The sequence below is a fragment of the Stenella coeruleoalba genome, assembly GCF_951394435.1.
Source record: "Stenella coeruleoalba genome assembly, chromosome: 8".
In the NCBI taxonomy this organism is placed as follows: Eukaryota; Metazoa; Chordata; class Mammalia; order Artiodactyla; family Delphinidae; genus Stenella; species Stenella coeruleoalba.
This window is the reverse complement of record NC_137154.1, coordinates 84,387,282-84,411,860: the sequence shown is the minus strand read 5'-3', so window position 1 is coordinate 84,411,860 and position 24,579 is coordinate 84,387,282. Positions and strand designations below refer to the sequence as shown.

At 36.5% G+C, this 24,579-nt stretch overlaps 1 protein-coding gene across 2 annotated transcripts in view; it reads right to left on the bottom strand.

The window, feature by feature from the left end:
- Nucleotides 1-24,579, bottom strand: part of ATM (ATM serine/threonine kinase) — a 138,853-nt gene that overhangs the window by 57,631 nt on the left and 56,643 nt on the right. For both annotated transcript variants that reach the window (XM_079928766.1, XM_079928767.1), the window contains 8 exons: nucleotides 24,081-24,280; nucleotides 12,801-12,975; nucleotides 12,093-12,257; nucleotides 11,144-11,276; nucleotides 9,686-9,781; nucleotides 7,352-7,523; nucleotides 4,440-4,581; nucleotides 3,095-3,271 (listed from right to left, as the gene is read on the bottom strand). In XM_079928766.1, the coding sequence (XP_079784892.1) occupies nucleotides 3,095-3,271; nucleotides 4,440-4,581; nucleotides 7,352-7,523; nucleotides 9,686-9,781; nucleotides 11,144-11,276; nucleotides 12,093-12,257; nucleotides 12,801-12,975; nucleotides 24,081-24,280 (1,260 nt within the window). The remainder of the gene's footprint in view (nucleotides 1-3,094; nucleotides 3,272-4,439; nucleotides 4,582-7,351; nucleotides 7,524-9,685; nucleotides 9,782-11,143; nucleotides 11,277-12,092; nucleotides 12,258-12,800; nucleotides 12,976-24,080; nucleotides 24,281-24,579) is intronic.

Below are 24,579 nucleotides of genomic sequence, written 5' to 3'. Positions count from 1 at the left end.
CAACCAGTCATTGAATGCAGGTTGCCCTGGGAATAGGGTATGATTTGGGGTGAAGCAACTCTCTATTATCAAGGCAATTCTGAAGGGTGTTCTAGCTGGTAGCACTTGCAGCAGCTGAGGGAATAAGTCCTCTGAACTGCTACGAACGCAGTGTAGTACTGCAGAGTGTGATGATTTATTCACTGTTAACATTTTCTCTGTAGAAACAAAGACTGCTTTACAAACTGCTTTCAATAGGGTACTTTACCAAAATATTCACTTCTTTATCAGTTATTTTTAATTGGTAGATGTTTAACTAGTCAGATATTTTGTTTTCATACTTCTGTTGAATCATGCTTGACAGTATTATAAATTAGGTTAGCTTTTAAAGTCTTAGAGCATCATCACATTGTGTTGTTTTAGATGATACATTTGATAAAAGCGTATAAACTTTTTGTTTGACCTTGGCAGGTACCATTACTCTCTAATGAAATAAATGGTAGTGTACCCCCCAAAATAAAAAAGCAATGCTAACTGCAACCACACCTCTTTTCTCACTCAAGAAAGCATGTCACAGAATTCAAGCAGAAAAAGCTTTCGACAAAATGCAACACCCATTTAGGATAAAAACTCTCCAGAGGGAGAGGGAACCTACCTCAACATAATAAAGGGCATATATGACAAACCCACAGCAAACATCTTTCTCAATGGTGAAAAACTGAAAGCATTTCCTTTAAGATCAGGAACAAGACAAGGATATCCACTCTCACCACTCTTATTCAACACAGTACTGGAAGTTCTAGCCACGGCAATCAGAGAGGAAAAAGAAATAAAAGGAATCCAAATTGGAAAAGAAAAAGTAAACTGTCACTGTTTGCAGATGACATGACACTACTATACACAGAAAACTCTAAAGATGCTATCAGAAAATTACTAGAGCTAATCAATGAATTTGTTAAAGTTGCAGGGTACAAAATTAATACACAGAAATCCCTTGCATTCCTATACACTAACAACAAAAGATCAGAAAGAAAAATCAAGGAAACAATCCCATTTACCATCACATCAAAAAGAACAAAACACCTAGGAATAAATCTACCTAAGGAGGCAAAAGACCTGTACTCAGAAAACTATAAGACACTGATGAAAGAAATCAAAGATGACACAAACAGATGGAGAGATATACCATGCTCTTGGATTGGAAGAATCAATATTGTCAAAATGACTATACTACCAAAAGCAATCTACAGATTCAGTGCAATCTCTATCAAATTACCAACGGCATTTTTCACAGATTTAGAACAAAGAATTTTACGATTTGTATGTAAACACAAAAGACCACAAATAGCCAAAGCAATCTTGAGAATGAAAAACAGAGCTGGAGAAATCAGGCTCCCTGAGTTCAGATGAAACTACAAAGCTACAGTAATCAAAATAGCATGGTACTGGCACAAAAACAGGAATAGAGATCACTGGAACAGGATAGAAAGTCCAGAGATAAACCCACACACCTATGGTAACCTAATCTATGACAAGGGAGGCAAGAATATACAATGGAGAAGACAGTCTCTTCAATAAGTGGTGCTGGGAAAACTGGACAGCTACATGTAAAAGAATGAAATTAAAACACTCTCTAACACCATAGACAAAAATAAGCTCAAAATGGATTAAAGACCTAAATGTTAAGGCCAGATACTATAAAACTCTTAGAGGAAAACACAGGCAGAACACTCTCTGACATAAATCACAGCAAGATCTTTTTTGATCCACTTCTTAGAGCAATGAAAATAAAAACAAAAATAAACAAATGGGACCTAATTAAACTTTTAGCTTTTGCACAGCAAAAGAAACCATAAACAAATGAAAAGACAACCCACAGAATGGGAGAAAATATTTGCAAATGAAGCAACAGACAAGGGATTATGCTCCAAAATATACAAATAGGCCATACAGCTCAATATCAAAAAAACAAACAACTCAATCAAAACAAATGAGCAAAATATCAAAATAGACATTTCTCCAAAGAAGACATACAGATGGCCAAAAAGCATATGAAAAGATGCTTAACATCACTAATTATCAGAGAAATGCAAATTAAAACTACAATGAGGTATCACTTCACAACAGTCAGAACGGCCATCATCAAAAAATGTACAAACAATAAGTGCTGGAGAGGGTGTGGAGAAAAGGGAACCCTCTTACACTACTGGTGGGAATGTAAATTGGTACAACCACTATGGAGAACAGTATGGAGATTCCTTAAAAAACTAAAAATAGAGCTACCATATGATTCTGCAATCCCACTCCTGGGCATATATCCAGAGAAAACCATAATCTGAAACAATTCATGCACCCCAATGTTCACTGCAGCATTATTTACAATAGCTAGGACATGGAAGCAACCTAAATTTCCATCAACAGAGGAATGGATAAAAAAAGATGTCGTACATATATACAATGGAATATTACTCTCAGCCATAAAAAAGAACGAAATAATGCCATTTGTAGTAGCAACATGGATGGACCTAGAGATTGTCATATTGAGTGAAGTCAGTCAGAGAAAGACAAATAACATATATCACTTATATGTGGAACCTAATAATATGGTACAAATGGTCTTATTTACAAAACAGAAATACAGTCACAGATGTAGAAAACAAACTTATGGTTACCAGGGTAGACAGTGAGGGGGGCATAAACTGGGAGACTGGGATTAACATACACACACTACTATATATAAAATAGATAACTAGTAAGGACCTACTGTATAGCACAGGGAAAAAGAGCGGATATATGTATATGTATAACTGATTCACTTTGCTCTACAGCAGAAACTAACACAGCATCCAATATGTAGCTACCCCGCAGCTGAAACCTACTGCATAAAGTTCTGGCTAAATAAAGATACCCTGTTGGATGGATTCACAATAGCTGAGTATAGGTGACGCTGCATGAAGATGATGTGCAGTACAAAGCACTCTTTTTATATACAGGCGATGAACATTCACACAAAAGAGAAATGGAATGAGACCATCAAAGAAAATTATTATGAGAAAGCACAAATGAAAAAAACAAAGTTAGAAAGGGAATAAGTCAGACTAATTAATCTTCTTACCTCACACATTGGCTTTAATAACTGAAGAACTTCACTTTTTGTGCCTCCACTATTCAAAAAAGCACAAGTCAGTGTCTTTAACCAAATGTCATGATTTTCACTTTGAGGAATCCACAGGCTTGTATCATCCAAGCCTTCTAAAGGACTTTCTTTGTCAAGTCTAGGTACTTCTAAAAACTAGAAAAAAGTGATGAGAAAACGTAAATAAGGTAACCAGAAATACATTTTACCTTTCCTATGCCAAACAAATATCTAGGAATAAACAAATCTGTTTCCAAATAAAACTAAATATGCTTAAAACTTAATCTTGAGGCATCAGTTACCTTTTAAAATTAAAATACATTTATGTTTATGAGAGGCAGAGTCATCTGGTGAAAAATTACTGATCTAAACACCAGGAAACTTAACTTCTACTCTTAGCTCACTAGCGGTATGTTAAATAAATCACAGATTCTCTGCCTCATCCGTCTCATGTATGAATCCAGTCCAAATCTACCATACAGAGTTGATTTTGGAATGAAATGAAATTTTAAAATGTTAAAACTACAGTGTTTTACAGGTTATACTATTAGTTTTATTAATAGCTTATATTGTCAATAATTTCACTAAGACCAAAATTATATTACGATACATTAAAAGTATCATTTCAACGATGGGTGTAAGCCCTGAAGTTAAATTGGTGAAAACTTAACAGCATATTTCTCAGTTGCTTTATGAAAAGAAAATATTAAACAAAATAAAGGAGAAGTAAGAGTTCTTAAGTATCTTTCATAGAGTACCTTTAGTGGAACCTTGTTATGATATCAACATGGAAAAGGGAGAAATCTATAGGCCATCTTAAATTTCACTAGAGGGTTGTGATACTTTAACTTGCTATGGAAATAAACACTTGCTTGTTGATCACATATCTATAAACGGCTTTCATGGGATCAAAGTAAGGGTTTTCCACTCCTAAAGAAAAAAAGCCTGTCATTAAGAACTCCTACCAGGGAATATGGGGACATGTGTATGCATATGGCTGATTCGCTTTGTTGTGCAACTGAAACTAACACAGTATTGTGAAGCAATTATACTCCAATAAAGATCTATTAAAAATAGATAAATAAAAAAGAACTCCTCCTATCCCCCCAAATCAACCATTATTTCTTTAGGCTACCTATCTCAGCTTTTCCACACTGCCATAACTAAAAATACAAATCCCTTCGATTCAAAAAGCACAGCTAGAATTATTTCCAAGAAAGGTTAAATGTTAGTGTAAGTAAGCAATATGATATTCATATCCCACAGCAAATAGAACTGTTCTAGATATAGTGGATATTCAATAAACATTCATTATTTGAGAGACCTTTTTCCTTGATGTTCGAAAAGGCTGTAGATAGATCAGCATGGGATCACTTGTCATCTTATAAATCTCCCAGAAACTATGTCCAGTTTTTGTGGCTAAAATGCTTTTCAAACAGGTAACAGCTGCTGATCGCACTTTGACACTGAAAAACACACATAATTCAAATGCCACAAAGTATATCAACTATTAATCTTGATGAATGTTAAGCAACTCCCAATGAAAAAATTAAAATCTAAAATTTTAAATTTATATTAGGAAATGTTTACGTTTATTAGGAAATTTTACATCTATAAAATTCTATAACGTCAAAGCAAAAATTATCAAAGGATTTTTAATATTCCTAGAGTAAACATGAGTTACTACTCACTGTAACAGCAATTCCCTTCATTCAATATAATAAAGTTTATATTATGACTACTATAAATTAAAAACTCATAAAAAGAAATACTTCAGAATAATATTGACTAATAAGAATGAGTAATAAGAATGACGGAATACTAATTCACCCAAGAAAAAAATATTTTGATACCATTTTCTCTAAGAGGTACAAATAATTTGGGGTAACACAGAATGGAATTTCCCTACAAATGATAAAATTATTGTCTAGGACAATTTTAAACAAACAGTAAGTATGTACTTATTCTGACCAGAAGCTAGTTGAAATCATTAGGTAAGGCATCTAAAACCTCTAATAAAAAATTGAACGTCCTTCTCTTTTGCAAAAAATTAAGTAAAGGAGGGCTGCAATACAAGAGTACTGAAAATATGACAACTGACAAAAAATGTTATAAAGCCTGATACTATAAATGATGATGAGCTGTCAAGTAAAGGCTTAATTCTATGTCTCAATTTAAGACATAGAAGCATAAACCCTAAACTTGGATTCATCTCTCATTCCTCTTTCTTTCCTTCCCTCCTCCACATCCAATTCATCAGCACGTCCTGCTGCCTCTATGTTAAAAACATACCCTAGTTCCATCCGTGTCCCATCTCATCTCCATTACCGCCACCCTTATCCAAGTCACCATGATTTCTCCTCTGGACTACTGCAATAGTTTCATAATCAGCTTTCTGTTTCCATTTTTGCCCTATCACAAGCCATTTGCCATATATGTCAGAGTCAAAATGTAAGTTGCATCATGGCACTATTCTGCTTAAAACTCCATGGCTTCACTATATATTTCAAATAAAATCCAAATTTTTTAATCAGAATTAGTCCTACCTTTCTAATTTCATTTCATACCATCTTCTTCCATACCAGGCTTTTTCTGATCCTCAAACACATGAAGCTTATTTCCATTCTAGCTATTCCCTGTATGCAATATTTTATCCCTAACCAACTTCTAGCTGATTCCTGGTCACTCAGATCAGCTAGATGACACTTCCTCAGAGAAGTCTTCCATGATTCTGGGAATTCCTTGGTCAACATTCCCTTTGTATACCTGAGGCCCCTCAAACATGTAATGATTTTCTTCCTCTTACAAAAAAGACATGAAAAACAAATTGTACCTATCCCTGTGGTTCTCAAGTTTAAGTCACACTAATATTTCTGTGCACCTTCTTCAGAAAAACCAATTGCAAATTACTGTGTAACAAATGAAACACTGCTTGCAAATTTTCTGTGGAAAATCTCTTCAAAAGCTGTGCTAGATATAATTTGAAATACATTTTTAAAAATGAGATAGATTAATAAATGGATAGGAAGATGGCTAAATGTGATAAAGCAAGGATAATAATAGTAGAATCTAGGAAGACTCTAGGTGGTGAGTATATGGGTATTTACTGTAAAATTCTTTCAATTTTGCTGTAGGCTTGAAAATTTTTATAATAAAAAGTTGGGAAGGAAATCATACCAGCCTTTTTACTGTAACAACAACAACAAAAGAGTGAAAGATACATGTAAATTAAATCAACAATTAAAACAGAGCAGGTAGACATTATTGCCAATCATTTATTCCCCAAGAGAAGCGGGGGGTGTTATAGGGAAACGGATGCAAAATACCTATTTACTTAAAATGATGCCCAATTGTGGGCAAAAATCCTTTGAACCCAATCTCCAAAAATGGTGGTGATAAGGTGCTCAAATATATCAAAATAAATACATCTGGCCCTTGAACAACGAGGATTTGAACTGTACAGGTCCACTTATACATGGATTTTTTTCAACAGTAAATACTACAGTACTACACAATCTGCAGTTGGTTGACTCCTCGGATGAAGAAACACGGATAGGGAGGGCCAACTATAATTATACATGAATTTTCCACTGAGCAAAGGGTCAAGCATCCCAACCCCCACATTGTTCAAGGATCTGTAAATAATAAATAGATAACTGCAAATAAATAGATAAATGGGGAGTGGAAGACGGAGAAAAAGTAATCTCATAATCAGCAAGCTGAAATTATACTATCTGTTGCAATTTTGTTTTGCATTTTATGTATTAATGGGCAAAAGAAAGCCCTGTCTGATTAGCTTAAGACTTTTGGAGTTAAAAAATTTCTGCTCTATGACTTATTTTAAAAGGATCAAAATGTCTAGCCAGGAGGAGAGTGGCACCTTTGATTCTGACAAGTGCACAAAATAACCCCATTTACATTCCCCTATCTTAATGTTTTGTGTGGAACCACTTGGTAGTTTTCATATTGTTTGTCTAGTCTACTCTCACTAAAATTTAACATGGATCTTGTCTGGTATATCTATCACTATACCAAGTTACCTGGCATATAGCAGTAGGGTTTTAGTAATTATGTGAATTAATAAAAATACAATGATATTCATTAAATATTTAAGACTGAAAGTATGGCAACTAAAAGGAGAATGCTTTAGTTATTGGAAATGCTAATTCATATGAGGTATCAATCTTGAATGTCAGATTAAGTGCTATCAGGTACAAGGTATCATTAAATACTCACCAATCTTCTACCAGTGTATTATTCAGGTAGGTCAGCATTATGAAGGTCCACTGAAGTTCTTTATCTTCAAATAACTCAAGGGCCTTGGTATAAGATGTATCTTTACTATATTGTATAGCTATTGTAGAGAAATCTATAGGACCCACTTCTCCCAAGCAGCTTCCAACAGCCTCTATATATAGAAATTCCATTTCAGTAAAGTTATAGCTAAGAGATCATACATAAAACAGAAATTTTCTAATTTCAAAAATATGTTTTGTCATCCGTTAAGATTTAAGTGTTTTCTCAAAGATGTTGAATAGATTAAAGAAGCTACAAAATACTGTATCATTTCCTTTACATATCATCCATGTCGGCAATATTTTCCCCTATAAAATCATATCCAAGAGATAGATTAACTAGTAGAATGTAGTTTTTAAGGAAAGTCTAAATATAGCAGCTGTATGCGAGTATCAATTTTCTGGGGGGTATTACATAAAGACCACAAATCTTAAATACTCAGATCAGTGAAAATTCACACACACACACATACACATACATGCAGGAAAACACAATTTCTTTCCCACCTGTATTATCACTACCCAGATGAAGATAGATGTTTTCAAGATGCCAGAGGGCCCCCTCATGTTCTTTCCCAGTCATGATGGAATTTAATAAAACATGTTAAAAAATTATTTGATAGTCCTCCTTTCAAAAGGTGGAGCCTAATTCTTCCCTTGAGTGTGGGCTGCACTTAGTGTCTTACTTCTAAAAAACAGAATGTGCACAAGTCTTTCACCTCCTTAACTAAAATTATCCCAGGTATTTAATTCTCTTAGATGCTATTATAAATGGAATTGTAAATGGAATGGAATTTTCTTCTTAGATTGTTCATTGCTGGTGTACAGAAACACAAATGAATTTTGTGTGTTGATCTTGTATCCTGCAACTTGGCTGAATTCATTTATTACCTCTCTTATAGTAACTTTCCTATAGATTTTCTGGGACTTTCTATATATATATACAGTAATGTCATCTGTGAATAGAGATAGTTTTTACTTCTTTGCTTTCCAGTTTTTGTTCAATTGCTCTGGCTATAACTTCCAGTACAATGGTGAACAGCAGTGGGCAACTTTGGCTCATTACTGATCTGAGGAAGATATTCAGTCTTTCACCATTAAATATGACATTAGCTGTGGGTACTAATCACTAAGATTTTATGCTATGTAGGAAAGCCACTTAGGCCTCCTGTAGCAAGTGACATTTGTCCCCAGAAGCAGTGCTACTATGGACAAAGGGTAAATTCCTTGGTCAAAGGAAAGTTCTAGAGTACTGATAAGGTTCTGTTTCTTGGTCTGGGTGCTAGATGCACAGGTGTGTTCTCTTTGCAAAAAATTCTTCAAGTTATATACTTGCGACTTTTCTATATGTAAGATATATTTCTATAAAAAATTTACAAGAAAAGAAGTACCCTAGACACTAGACCTCCACTGAGAAGTTAAGAAAGACTCTGTTGAAAGACAGTAGAATCTGTGAAGCATCTCTTACTTCTCCCACTTTTCTTTCTTTTTTTTTTTTTTTTTTTGCAGTACGTGGGCCTCTCACTGCTGTGGCCTCTCCCGTTGCGGAGCACAGGCTCCGGACATGCAGGCTTAGCATGGCTCACGGGCCCAGCCGTTCCGCGGCATGTGGGATCTTCCCGGACCGGGGCACGAACCCATGTCCCCTGCATCGGCAGGTGGACTCCCAACCACTACGCCACCAGGGAAGCCCCCCACTTTTCTTATTTGAAGCAATTATTTCATGACAACTTCAAGCTGACTTTAATCATGTGATGTTTTCCATCCTGTGATCACCAAATATAAAACACCTATACCAGGTATGATGCTGGCTATTTATCTTACATTAGGTTACCCCCAAATGGTGGCAGAAAAGGACTTGAATATGGTTTTAATAACTGAGCTTAATATAGCCCTCCAAGTCCTCATTCTTTCTGTTATATAAAAAAGATATTAAGTACCAGTCAGTTATATCTATAAAATGTATCAGAAGTCAATTTATTTGCAACTTAATGCTACAAATAGGTTTTTCTGACTTTCCTAAATATTCACAAGGCATTTTCAAATTAATAGTTATGCACATGTGTTAATCACTAACTTTTTACTTTATATGAATGTCTAAGGGAGGAAAATATGAAAGGAGGGCTGCTTAGGGAGACTTGAACTAAACAGAAATATAAAAAGCCTCTCACATTTCCCCAATATTCCAAGTAACAAACTTTTACTGATTTTTAAAATGCTATGAAGATGACCATCCAAACAAAAAAACTCATATTCACTCAGCCAAACAGTTTACCTAAAACTTCTCTTTCACCAGTGTGGTTTACTGCCATCTTGGATAACTGCAACAAGCTGACAACTAGCTTCACCATTACGCCATCTGGAGGGTTATCTAGAAGCAGTTTTGAAAATATTAGTTTAAGCCACAGTGAAGACAACACTTTTCTTTATACTATGCTCATATATTAAATTGTGTGACTAGAAAACTTTTACAAAGTTTTTAAAAAAGATTTTCAATTGTGAGCATTTCAAAAATATGAGGTGAATGAATGTATCTGAACTTTCTTCTTAAAGAGAATCATGTAAAAATTATCAGCAATATTTGGCAGACAGAGAGAGAAAAATATCTTACGTTGTGCAGAGAAATCAATACCTTAGCCAAATCACAGTTAGAAACACGTAATCATTCAACATTAAACTAGAAGGAACCTTGGGAGCATGCCTGGTTTTTTAGCCTCTTGCATATAGAATAGACCAGCACTGTCCAACAGAACTTTCTGCAATGATGAAAATGGTCTATAATCTGTGCTGTCCAAAGACAGCCACGAGCCACATGTTACTACAGAGAATTTGACATGTGCTAATACAACAAAGAAATTTAACTTTATATTTTATTGAATTTTAATTCATTTAAATTTAAATAGCTATAAACATCTATTGGCTATATTGGTCTGGATCAATAAAATACCCAAACACACAAGAACAGGAGATAGAAAGAGGGGTTCATGTTTTTATATATATATATATATATATATATATATATATATATATACACCTATCTCAAGAACAAATATACTAGAAACTCAGATTTCGGATGGTCGAAACAAAATTAATTTTTAAAAGTACTGAGGATAAAAATATCACAATAGAAACATGAAGTCAATGAGCTCAGGAAGATGAAAATCAAAACATAAGCAGAAAGAGTTTCCACCAAGTGCAGTACTATAATAATCTAAACTCAAATCAAATCAAAATAAAATGGATTTTTAAGTAAAAAAACCAAAAACCTAGAAACACATATAAATATGTGTATATATACAAAACACACACATATATACATATATACATACACACAAAACACATACATGGCTAAGATGTTTAAAATAAAATGAAAAATAACATTTCTTTTATTTAAATAAATTGGGGTAGTAGGCAGAGACAAATTACCTTGCATGCCTGCTCTAAGGAATTCAAATTTTTCTTTTAGGCAGTAGCAAATTGTTAACATTTTTTAAGCAGTAAAATAATATGATTTGGACTTAGAGAAATCATTCTGGCAGAGGTGCAGAGAACGGATAAAATGGGAGTAGTTCAAGGTGAGGAGACCACTTAGGAAGTCTTTCATAACTAAATGAGAACGGATGGGGGTCTGAAATGAACTAAATCTGTGGCAACTAAACCAAGAGCAAGAATTTATAAAAGATTCTTTCAAAAAGAAATGGGTACAAATAACCCAAGTCATTAAAATTAGTACCCTGAGATGCTCTCATAAGATCCATCATCTGATCTTTATGTTGCTCTAGTTGTCTTCGAAGATCCTTCAATCCTTCAAGCCTTGTCAATGGAAGTGCATCATAAACATTTACTGAGAGAAAATGGTTAATTTCCTAAAAGAGAAAATCAGCTAAAAATGTAACTTGCTTTTGACATGTATTGGTTGAGTCTGTAAAATAAAACTCAAAAATTTTTTTAAATTAGTGCCTTCTACAGATACTGATTCATAATACTGTTACTACAAAACAAGGTAGAAATAAATTACTTATTTCACTTCAAATCCTACAATGTTTTTTTTTTTTCCTACAATGTTTTAAACATTTAAATTGCAATAGACTCTCTCATGATACAGTATTCAGAATTTAAGATTGTTATAGCATACTCAGAGGGAAAAGCTTAAATTTCTATTTATTTAGTATTGCAACTCTAGTTTTATCTTAATATATTTAACCACATTTTCATACTGATTATAGTCAAATGTAGCGTATAATTTTAAAATTATAATAAGATTTATAAAGAAAAATCTATCTGAACATAGTTTTGAAGTTTATAAAGGTTAAAACAAGATTAAAACTTGAAAAACTCTTCAGAAAGTTACATATCTTTTCTAATTCAAACATTATATTGTCCGACAGAGGGTCAGATGGTAATTTTGAGATATTAATGAATCTTATGTGTATGAAAATCAAGCATATTTTATATCATATTTCTTCAATACTTAAATTCAGATCTTTTTCAAGAAATTTTGAATTTACACTTTTACTGCAATGCAAGAGTATGTATTAAGATTCAGTTTTTTATCTGCTAAGAGGACAGATTTCATGTTGTTTTCTTTAATCACAATTTTTAAAAAAGACTGGTTTACTTTCAGAGCATTAGAGGTACAACCTCTCTAATACAAAATAGCAATATTATGGAATAATTATTACCTCCAAAAGTGAAAAGGGTCCTCTACTGTATTTGATTTTCTGCTGAGTAATACGCAAATCTCTAAAGACAACATGGTCAGGAAAAGGATCTAAAAGTTTAATCGTGATATAGAGATTTTCATTATCCTTGTTATCAATCACTAAGTATTTCAACAAGTCCAATACCTAAACATAATTAAAAAAGAAAAAATCATGAGGAGAAATGGATTAATTATATTTTAAAGTAAAACAAGCAAAGCCATTGTAATAAATGATAAAAACTCTACTTGTTCAGATAAAATCACTTCTAAGGCACCCAGCTACTACCGTTTCTGTGCTTTCAAATAATTCAACAAATATGTAAGGCCTTTATTACAGGATGGACACTGAGGTATACAGTTGTCAATACTACTGAAACATTTTATATAAGTAATACCTCACACACCATCATAGTGGAGTGAACTACATCCTTAGTTTTGACTACCTCTACACTTCAGCATAAGTAAGAGATAGAAATCAGGTTATTTATTAGATCAAAATTACTAGGTGCTCTGTAATTAAATGATTACAAGGATTAATTCACTGAGAATGTTTTCCCCACCATTTTTCAAAGAATATTTCCACTAAAATTACTGATTACACCAAGTAAACATAAAACACTCAGCTCCTTCCAACAATACTTTATCAATGTATTTCAAATATCATTTTGAATATGATTTGGGAAATTACCTGTTCCTGAACCTCCATCTGATCATCCACAAGGGGTATAAGTGTACCAACAATAACATGGAGATGACTTTCTAAAGCATCCTTACAGTAAGTTACTGCTGTGTGGCAAACCCGGCTTAACAGGTCACAACAAAGGGAGAAGCTACGTAATGACACATCCATGAAATGAGAAGGCCTAACACAGGGAAAAAAAAACAGTAAGTTCTAGGACACTACTTTGACATAAACTCATTCAAAAGTCACTTTTATTCAACAGCTCTAATTCTGATGTGGCTTGACATAAAAGTCACTTTCACATCTAAGTCCTTAGTAGTTTAAAACCCAAAAAGAGAAGTGACATCAGCAAAATGACACAGTAGGAAGCTCCAAGCTCCCCTGACAGAAACACTGAAAAACAAGCAAATTGTAAGAGCTTTGTTAGAATTCTGTAAAACAGTCAAAAGTTTACAGCAATCAAGCAATCGTTGATATCAAGAAAAAGGAAACTTAAAAACTAGGAAAGCTTTGTGGTGATTTTACTTGCCCTTGCCCCATGACGCCCCCAGCCTGGCAATAGTCATGAAAATTGCAGTCCCCATTTCCAATGTGGGATCCTGGTCCTTAGTTCTGAAGGGAGCAGAGCATATTTTATTCACAAATGATAGTGTATATCTGTTCTTAACCTGTCTGGGAGCTACCTGAAGGACTAATGTAAGGTGCTTGGCTCTTGTTTTTCCTAACTTGGGTCTTCTACAGGCTGGAAAAGCTGAGGGCACTGCTTGAAAACACTGCTTGTTAAGGCTAACCAACAACCCACAGCTGCCTGGGATAACAGACTGCCTAATGCCTAGGATGAAAAGCTAGAGAGAGAGTTTCCTTGTAAAGTTAGAACACTCACATTCACTCACATTGAGCTTCCCTGGTGGAGCAGTGGTTAAGAATCCGCCTGCCAATGCAGGGGACATGGGTTCGAGCCCTGGTCTGGGAAGATCCCATATGCCACGGAGCAACTAAGCCTGTGTGCCACAACTACCGAGCCTGCACTCTAGAGCCCATGAGCCACAATTACTGAGCCCACGTGCCACAACTACCGAAGCCCACGTACCTAGAGCCTGTGCTCCACAAGAGAAGGCACCCCAATGAGAAGCCCATGCACCGCAACGAAGAGTAGCCCCTGCTCGCCGCAACTAGAGAAAGCCCACATGCAGCAACGAAGACCCAACACAGCCAAAAATAAATTAAAAAAAAAATTTACTCACATTTTCAGAGAATTTATAAAGTCACACACCTGCCCAGGGTAAGGTGCTTGCTCAAAAACTACCTAAGAAGACCATAATCTTTCACTTTGGGCTTAACCTTAGGCTCAGTGCAAGCCGAGCTAAATGCTGAAGGAGAGTCTTAACACAGAGCCAATCTGCAAAGACTAGGAAAGCTTTCTCTCTCTCTTTCTCTCTCTTTGGCTCTTGGTATTCAAGGAAATCTCTGTCAAAACGCTACCTGAACGCAAGTTAAGCAACAGTCTTCAGTGACTACAATGGCAAGGAATACGCTCTCTAGAAAAACAGTTGAGTAAATTCATGAAACAAATGTACCACTACAGCCTTCAACAATTCAAAAAAAAAAAGAAGTCAAACCTTGGGGAAGGGGAAAATCTGATTTCCACAGGTAATATATCATAATAGTAAAATGTCCAGTTTCAACAAAAAAATCACAAGGCATTCAAAGAAATAGGAAAGTATGGACCCTTCAAAGGAATAAAATACATTGACTAAAACAGTTCCCAAGGAAGGTCAGACTGGAATTATTAGACAAAGACATTGTCAAACAACTGTCTTAAACATGCTAAAAGAGCTTAAAGACAAATGAAAATGAAGATACAGCATACCAAAACTAATGGGATTCAGCAAGGGCAGTGCTGAGAGGAAAGTATGTTACAGTAAACAGCTACATTAAAAAAGAAGAAAGACTTGAAGAACACTACAAACACTTAAGAATTAACACCTCAAACTCTTCCAGAAAAGGGAACAGGAGGGAATACTTCCTAACTCATTTTATGAGGCCAGCATTTCTCTGATACAAAAGTATGATAAAGACACCACAGGGAAATTATAGTCTCTAATACTCTGATGAATATATATATACACATATATATATATATATGCAAAACTCCTCAACAAAATACCAGCAAACTGAATCTAACAGTGCATTAAAAGGATACACATCAGGGCAGGAGTCAAGATGGCGGTGTGGGAAGACGCGGAGTTAGTGTCTCCCAACAACTAGGGTGCCTGCTGGCTGCTGCTGGGGGACTCTGAACCCCAAGGAGACAAGAGGAACCCGAGAGTGAACCGGCAGAACATAGGGGGACCGAGGTGGGGAGAAGCGGAGGCGAGACAAGATCGGCGCCCCTGAGGCTGGGGAGATCAGGAGAGGCAGGTGGGAGGGACTCTCTGGGAAGAGCAAGCGAGGAGCATAGGGCAACTGCCTGGCCCACTCGGGCCGGGGGGCCTGCTGAGCTCCCAAGCTGGTTTCCCCCCTCCAAAGCCCAACCAGGCTACGTGCGTCCTGGGGGCATAGGAGGGAGGCCAGGGAGATCAGGAGTGGCAGGTGGGAGGGGCCCTTGGGGAGGAGAGGGAGAGGAGTGGTGGGCAATGGCCTCACTCGGGCACTGGGAGGCTCCTGAGCTCCCAGGCCAGTCCCCTGCCCTACAAGGCCCCCCTTCACACCCCTGCCCGGCTGCATTGGTCCTGCGGGCATAGAAGGGACGCCGGGGAGATCAGGAGACAGAGGCGGTAGGGGCCCTCCCAGACCCCAGACCAGAGGAGCAGGAGAGGAGAGGAGGGTGTTTGACCCGCCCACTCAAGCCCAGGAAGCCTGCTGGGCTCCCAGATAATCCCCTGCCGTCTGAGACAAGGGGTGGGGGGCACACCTGGGGCCCTTCAGTTCCTTGAGCCTAAGCCCCACCCCCCACAGACCCCAAGGCTTTTTCCAGTGCTGTGGGTCCTGAGCATTGGCCCTGCCCACCACCCAAACTTCCCCCTTGCTTAGGGCCCACTCTCCACAGCCAATGCCTTCCCCCTCCCGCCCTCCACCTTTTTTTTTCTTTTCTGCCATACGCGGGCCTCTCACTGTTGTGGCCTCTCCCGTTGCGGAGCAACAGGCTCCAGACTCGCAGGCTCAGCGGCCATGGCTCACGGGCAGAGCCGCTCAGCGGCATGTGGGATCTTCCCGGACCGGGGCATGAACCTGTGTCCCCTGTATTGGCAGGCGGACTCTCAACCACTGTGCCACCAGGGAAGCCCCACCTTTTTTTTTTTTCTCCTTTTCCCTCCTCCTCTTTTTTACTATGGTGGTACTGATGTACCTTCTGGTGGTTGATTCATCTATATTTTTATTTTTACATTCTTTCTAACATATCTGTTAGTTTCCTAGTATAATTTTATTTTTTACTTTGTTATTGCTCTTTCTTTTTTCTTCCTGCCACCCCACGGGGCTTGTGGGATCTTGACTGGCGAGCCCGGGGTTGGGTGGAAGCTCCTGTGGTGGGGTTCCAAGTCTGAAACACTGGACTAACAGAGAACCTCAGACCCCAGGGAATATTCATTGGAGTGAGGTCTCACAGAGCTCCTCATCTCAGCACCAAGACCCAGCTCTACCCAATAGCCTACAAACTCAAGTGTTACAAGCCTCAGGCCAAACAACCAGTAAACCAGGAACACAGTCCTACTCATAAAAAAAAAAAAAAATTAGATGGCAAAAAAATACGTCACAGATGAAGGAACAAAGTAAAAACCTACAAGACCAAATAAATGAAGAGGAAATAGGCAATCTACCTGAAAAAGAATTCAGAGTAATGATAGCAAAGATGATCCAGAATCTCGGAAACAGAATGGAAGCACAGAATGAGAAAATACAAGAAATGTTTAACAAAGATCTAGAAGAACTAAAGAACAAACAAACAGAGATGAACAACACAATAACTAAAATGAAAAATATACTAGAAGGAATCAGTAGCAGAATAACAGAGGCAGAAGAACGAATAAGTGAGCTGGAAGACAAAATGGTGGAAATAACTGCCAAGGAGCAGAATAAAGAAAAAGGAATGAAAAGAATTGAAGACAATCTCAAAGACCTCTGGGATAACAATAAACACACCAACATTAGAATTATAAGGGTCCCAGAAAAGAAAAGAAAAAAAAAGGGTCTGAGAAAATATTTGAAGAGATCATAGTTGAAAACTTCCATAACATGGGAAAGTAAAGTCACGCAAGTCCAGGAAGCACAGAGAGTCCCATGCAGGATAACCCTTAGGAAAAACACACCAACACATATATTAATCAAACTAACAAAAATTAAATTCAAAGAAAAAATATTAAAAGCAGCGAGGGAAAAACAAAAAATAACATACCATAAGATTATCAGCTGATTTTTCAGCAGAAACTCTGCAGGCCAGAAGGGAGTGGCAGGATGTAATTAAAGTGATGAAAGAGAAAAACCTACAACCAAGATTACTCTACCCAGCAAGGACCTCATTCAGATTCAATGGAGAAGACAAAAGCTTTTCAGACAAGCAAAAGCTAAGAGAATTCAGCATCACCAAACCAGCTTTACAACAAATGCTAAAGAAACTTCTCTAAGCAGGAAACACAAGAGAAGAAAAAGACCCACAAAAACAAACCCAAAACAATTAAGAAAATGGTAATAGGAACATACATATCGATAATAACCTTGAATGTAAATGGATTAAAGGCCCCAACCAAAAGACACAGACTGGCTGAATGGATATAAAAACCAGACCCATATATACGCTGTCTACAAGAGACCCACTTCAGACCTAGGGACCATACAGACTAAGAGTGAAGGGATGGAAAAAGATATTCCATGCAAATGGAAATCAAAAGAAAGCTGGAGTAGCAATACTCAGATCACATAAAATAAGACTTTAAAATAAAGACTGTTACAAGAGATAAGGAGGGACACTACATAATTATTAAAGGATAAATCCAAGAAGATATAACAATTATAAACATTTATGCACTCAACATAGGAACACCTCTATACATAAGGCAAATGCTAACAACCATGAAAGGAAAAATTGACAGTAACACAATAATAGTAGGGGACTTTAACACCCCACTTGCGCCAATGGACAGATCATCCAAACAGAAAATAAATAAGGAAACACAAGCTTTAAATGACACAACATACCAGACAGATCTACTTTATATTTACAGAATATTCCATCCAAAAGTGGCAGAATACACTTTCTTCTCAAGTGCACATGGAACATCCTCCAGGATACATCACATCTTGGGTCACAAGTCAAGCCTCGGAAAATTTAAGAAAACTGAAATCGTAACAGGCATCTTTTCTAACCACAACACTATGAAACTGGAAATCAATTACAGGAAAAAAGATGTAAAAAACAAAATACATGAAGGTTAAAAAGTGCACTACTAAATAACCAAGAGATCACTGAAGAAATCAAAGAAATAAATACACAGAAACAAACGACAATGAAAACACAACGACCCAAAACCTATGGGACGCAGCAAGAGCAGTTCTAAGAGGGAAGTTTATAGCAATTCAATCTCACCTCAAGAAACAAGAAAAATCTCAAATAAACTATCTAACCCTACACTTAAAACAACTAGAGAAAGAAGAACAAAGAAAACCCAAAGTCAGTAGAAGGAAAGAAATCATAAAGATCAGAGCAGAAACAAATGAAATGGAAACGAAAGAAACAACAGCAAAGATCAATAAAACTAAAAGCTGGTTCTTTGAGAAGATAAACAAAATTGATAAACCCTTAGCCAGACTCATCAGGAGAAAAAGGGAGAAGACACAAATCAATAAAATTAGAAGTGAAAAGGAGAAATCACAACTGACACTGCAGAAATACAAAGGATTATAAGAGACTACTACCAACAACTGTATGCCAATAAAATGGACAACCATGAAGAAATGGACAAAATCTTAGAAAGGTACAATTTGCCAAGACTGAACGAGAAAGAATTAGAAAATATAAACAGACCTGTCATGAGTAATGAAATTGAAACCATACTTTAAAATCTTCCAACAAACAAAAGTCCAGGACCATATGGCTTCAGAGGCAAATTCTATCAAACATTTAGAGAAGAGCTAACACCAATACTTCTCAAACTCTTCCAAAAAATTGCACAGGGAGAAACACTCCCAAACTCATTCTACGAAGCCACCATCACCCTGATACCAAAACCAGACAAAGATATCACAAAAAAGGAAAATTATAGACCAATACCATTGATGAACGTAGATGCAAAAATCCTGAACAAAATACTAGCAAACACAATCCAACAGCACATTAAAAGGATCATACACTATGATCAAGCGGGATTTATCCCAGGGATACAAGGATTCTTCTATATACACAAATCAATCAATGTGATACACTACATTAACAAATTAAGGAATAAAAGCCACACGATTATCTCAATAGATGCAGAAAAAGCTTTTGACAAAATTCAACGCCCATTTATGATAAAAACTCTCCACAAAATGGGCATAGAGGGAACCAACCTCAACATAATAAAGGCTAAATATGGCAAACCTACAGCAAGCATCATACTCAATGTTGAAAAACTGAAAGCATTTCCACTAGGATCAGGAAGAAGACAAGGATGTCCACTCTCGCCACTCTTATTCAACATAGTTTTGGAAGTCCTAGCCACAGCAATCAGAGAAGAAAAAGAAATAAAAGGAATACAAATTGGAAAAGAAGAAGTAAAACTGTCACTATTTGCCGATGAATGTCGATGTCGATGGCGACAGATGAATGGAAAAGATGTGGCACATGTATACAATGTATACAAACTCAGCCATAAAAAGAAACGAAATTGAGTTATTTGCAGTGAGGTGGATGGACCTAGAGTCTGTCATACAGAGTGAAGTAAGTCAGAAAGAGAAAAACAAATACTATATACTAACGCATATATATGGAATCTAAAAAACAACAAAAAAATGGTACTCATGACCTAGTTGCAGAGCAGGAATAAAGAGGTAGACATAGAAAATCGACTTGAGGACATGGGGTGGGAGGACGAAGCTGGGGCGAAGTGAGAGTAGCATTGACATATATACACTACCAAATGTAAAATAGTTGGCTGGTGGGAAGCAGCAGCATAGTACAGGGAGATCAGCTCAGTGCTTTGCGATGACCTAGAAGGGTGGGATAGAGAGGATGGGAAGGAGGCTCAAGAGGGATGGGATATGGGGGGACATGTGTATGCATATGGCTGATTCGCTTTGTTGTGCAACAGAAACTAACATGGGGGCTTCCCTGGTGACGCAGTGGTTGAGAATCCGCTTGCTAATGCAAGGGACATGGGTTGGAGCCCTGGTCCAGGAAGATCTCACATGCCATGGAGCAACTAAGTTCATGTGCCGGAACTACTGGGCCTGCACTCTGGAGCCCGCAAGCCACAACTACTGAAGCCTGCGTGCCTAGAGCCACAGGCTCCGCAACAATAGAAGCCACCACAATGAGAAGCCTGCGCACCGCAACAAAGAGTAGCCCCTGCTCGCCACAACTAGAGAAAAGCCCACATGCAGTAACAAAGTAATTTGTTTAAAGTAATTTATATAAAAAAAGAAACTAACACGGTATTGTGAAGCAATTATACTCCAATAAAGACCTATTAAAAAAAAAAGGATATATATCATGAGCAAGTGGGATTTATCCCAGGAATGTAAGAGTGGATCAGTATAGGAAAGTCAATCCATGTAATATACCACATTGATAGAATGAAAGAATACAACACATGACCATCTCAACAAATAGAAAAGGCATTTGACAAAATCTAACATCCTTTCATGAGAAAAACACTCAGAAAAACATCAGAATAGAGAGAAACTTTCTCAACAAAATAATGGTAACCTATGAAAACCCAAAGCTAACAACATAATGTTGAAAAACTGAAAGCTTTCCCACTAAGATCAGGAATAAGACAAGGATGCCCACTTTCACCACTGATATACAACATTGTACTGAACTTCCAGCCAGAGCAATTAAAAAAGAAAAAGAAATAAAGGGCATCCAAATCAGAAAGGAAGAAGTAAAACTAAATCCAGATGACATGATTCTATATATATAGAAACTCCCAAAAGAATCCACAATAAATCTACTAGAAGTAACAAACAAATTTAGCAAAGTTACAAGTCACAAAATCAACGTACAAAATTATTTGTTTCTATACAATAGCAGTTGACAATCTAAAATGGAAATTGATTAAAAAACTCCATTTACAGGGCTTCCCTGGTGGCACAGTGGTTGAGAGTCCGCCTGCCGATGCAGCGGACATGGGTTTGTGCCCCGGTCCGGGAAGATCCCACATGCTGCGGAGCGGCTGGGCCCGTGAGCCATGGCCGCTGAGCCTGCGCGTCCAGAGCCTGTGCTCTGCAATGGGAGAGGCCATGACAGTGAGAGGCCCATATACCGCAAAAAACCAACCAACCAAACAAAAAAAACTCCATTTACAAGAGCATCTAAAAGAATTAAATACCTGGGGATAAATCTAACCAAGGATGTGAAAGGCCTGTGCACTGAAAACTATATAGCATGGATGAAAGAGATTAAATAAGTTCAACTAAATGGAAAGACATCCTGTGTTCATGGATTGGAAGGCAAATTCTTGAGATGTTAATACTATCTAAATAGTCACATATTCAATGCAATCTCCCTCTAAATTCCAACAGACTTTTTTGCATAAACTCACATGGAATTGCAAGGGACTGCAAACAACCAAAACAATCTTGAAAAAGAACAACACTAGACGACTCACACTTCCTGATTTCAAAAGTTACTATAAAGCTGTAGTAATCAACACAGCATGGTATGGCACAAGTAAAGACCAATGGAATAGAATTGAGAATTCAGAAATAAACCCATACACCAATGGCTAACTGATTTTTGGCAAGGATGCCAAGTCCCTTCAAAGGGGAAAGAACATTCTCTTTAACAACACGCTGGAACAATTAGATTTCTACATGCAAAAGAATGACATTGAACCCCTAACTCACACCACATATAAAAATTAAAATGAATAAACAACCTAAATATAAGAGCTAAAAGCATAAAACTCTTAGAATAAACTCTAAGGATAAATCTTTGTGACCTTAGATTTGACAATGAATTCTTACATATAATACCAAAACCACGTGAAACAAAAAAAAAACCAAACAAGATAAATCAGACTTTATCAAAATTAAAAAGATCTGCGCATCAAAAGACATTATCAGGAAAGTGAAAATTTTATAGGATGGGAGAAACTACTTTCAAATCATATATGAATTCAATATCCAGAATATATTTGCAAATCATATATTAAGAGTTCAACACCAAGAATATATAAAGAACTCCTACGGCTCAACAAAAAGACAATCTAATTTTAAAAAATGGGCAAAGGACTTAAACAGACATTTCTCCAAAACAGATATACAAATGGTCACTAAGCTCATGAAAAGACGTTCAATATCATTAGTCCGTAGGAAAATGTAAAATCAAAACCCCAGTGAGATGCCACTTCATACCCATGAAACAACCCAAGTGTTCATCAGCAGATGAATGGATAAACAAAATGTGGTACATATATCCAATGGAATATTACTTAGTGATAAAAAAGTATGATGCTGGATGAACCCTGAAGACATGCTAAGTGAAACAAGCCAGACAGAAAAGGAAAAATAAGTTATGATTCTACTTATATGAAATATCTGTAACAGGCAAATTCATAGAGACAGGAAGTATATTAGAGGTTATCAGGGGCTTACAGGGAAGTGGTAATGTGGAATTATTGCTTAATGGGTACAGAGGTTCTATTTGAGGTAATGAAAAAGTTTTGGAAACAGTGGCGATGGAAACACGAAACTGTGAACATAATTAATATCACTGAATTGGACACTTAAAAAAATGGTTAAAAATGACAAATTTTATGTTATATATTTTACCAAAATAATAAAACCTAAAAGAAAAATTAGTGCTGGAAAAAGACTGAATGACTATACAAACATGTGACTTAAATTAAAATAAAAATTATAAAATATTTTTTAAAAGCCAAAAAAGAAAAATATGAGAAAACAAAATGGAAATAGGTACCTTCATGTGCTTTGAAGGACTTAAATTTATTTGATGGCTATGTTATCTACTAATAAGAAAACAAATAATAGAAACATCATTAAAGTCAATGGAAAGGAATAGAGATGCTAAAAAGAACATACATCCCAAAATCTATAGTAACTGTGATGTTGTGATTTATAATAAGAAATATATATTTGGTCCCCATTTCTGGCACAGAGTTCCTAAAACTCTTGGAATTTCCTGTGACAAGAACAATAAAGGAGTCTTTTTTTATGTTAATGAGTAAATTTGGGGAAGCACCTAAGAATGGGGGCTGGTTGCCAGGAGTACCAACCCTGTGATTAGAGGGTTGGAACTTTCGGTCCCACCTCTCTGACCTCCAAGAAGGGCATAGGGAGATGGAAGCTGATTCAATCACCAATGACTGTGATGATTTCATCAGTCATGCCTATTTAATGAGGCTTCCATTAACACCCAAAATGATGGGGTTTAGGGAGCTTCTGGGTTGGTGAACACTTGCCGGTATGGAGAGAGTGAAATGCCTGGAGAGGGCATGGGAGCTCCATGCCCCTTCCCCATACCTTGCCCTATGCATCTCTTCCATCTGGCTATTCCTGAGTTATTTCTTTTTGTAATAAACCGGCAATCTAGTGAGTAAACAGGTTTCTTGAGTTCTGTGAGCCACTCTAGCAAATTAATCAAACCTAAGAAAGGGGTCACTGAAATCTGTAGCCACTGATAACCTGGGCTTTCAAATGGTGTCTGATGAGGTTGGAAAGGACAATCTTGCAGAACTTGAGCTCTTAACCTGTGGGATCTAACACTATCTACAGCTAGGTATCCGCTGATGTCTGGATAATTCCCTGGATGTGTACAGGGAACCCCTCTTTGCCCCCTACCACACACACTGTAAGTGGTGACCAGAACTGCTATGGTAATATATGCATTTATGGCCATCTAAAATTAGAATATTTAAAATGTTGAAGACCCTTAATACTTAAAGATTTCTAGAGTTGGAGAAGTAGTGATGCACTTTGTAAAATATAATAGGTAGATATAATATATATTAAAAAGGCAAAATTCAGAAAACAATACTCTGGCTTCTACCTTGTAGAAGTATATAAATTTTCAATTAAGATAAAAGGGTAGAAAAACTACTTACATATTGGTCTAAATATATTATTTACCTTTGGTTGATATAGTGAATCAAAGTATAAATAACGTCTCGAAGAACAAAGGCCCAAGCTCCTCCTAAGCCACTCTTTATATCGTCCATTAATAAACTAACAAACAGGTGATATATTTTAAGAATTCTATGTTTTTTATAAACATTATTTGTCTCAACTGCTTGCTCACATATGGCCAGAAGAATTTTCTGATAGGAATCCTAGAAAATAAAGATACATTTAGTAAAAACTTGCCTAATCACATATACTCAGCCCATAATACATACATTTTTTATTCAAAATACAGAATTCTAAATTATAGAATTTTGTTTTGGGTTTTGATATCAAATGCAAAATATTACATTAAGAAAATTACTATCTTAAACCTAAAAAACTACTGTCAATTTACTTAGTTTTCAGAGAGTAAACAATAATAGTATATCCTTAAAATATACATTATATATATGTATATACTCCCTGAGCCAACATGACTAAAATATCATGAAATTCAGCCCTCGTA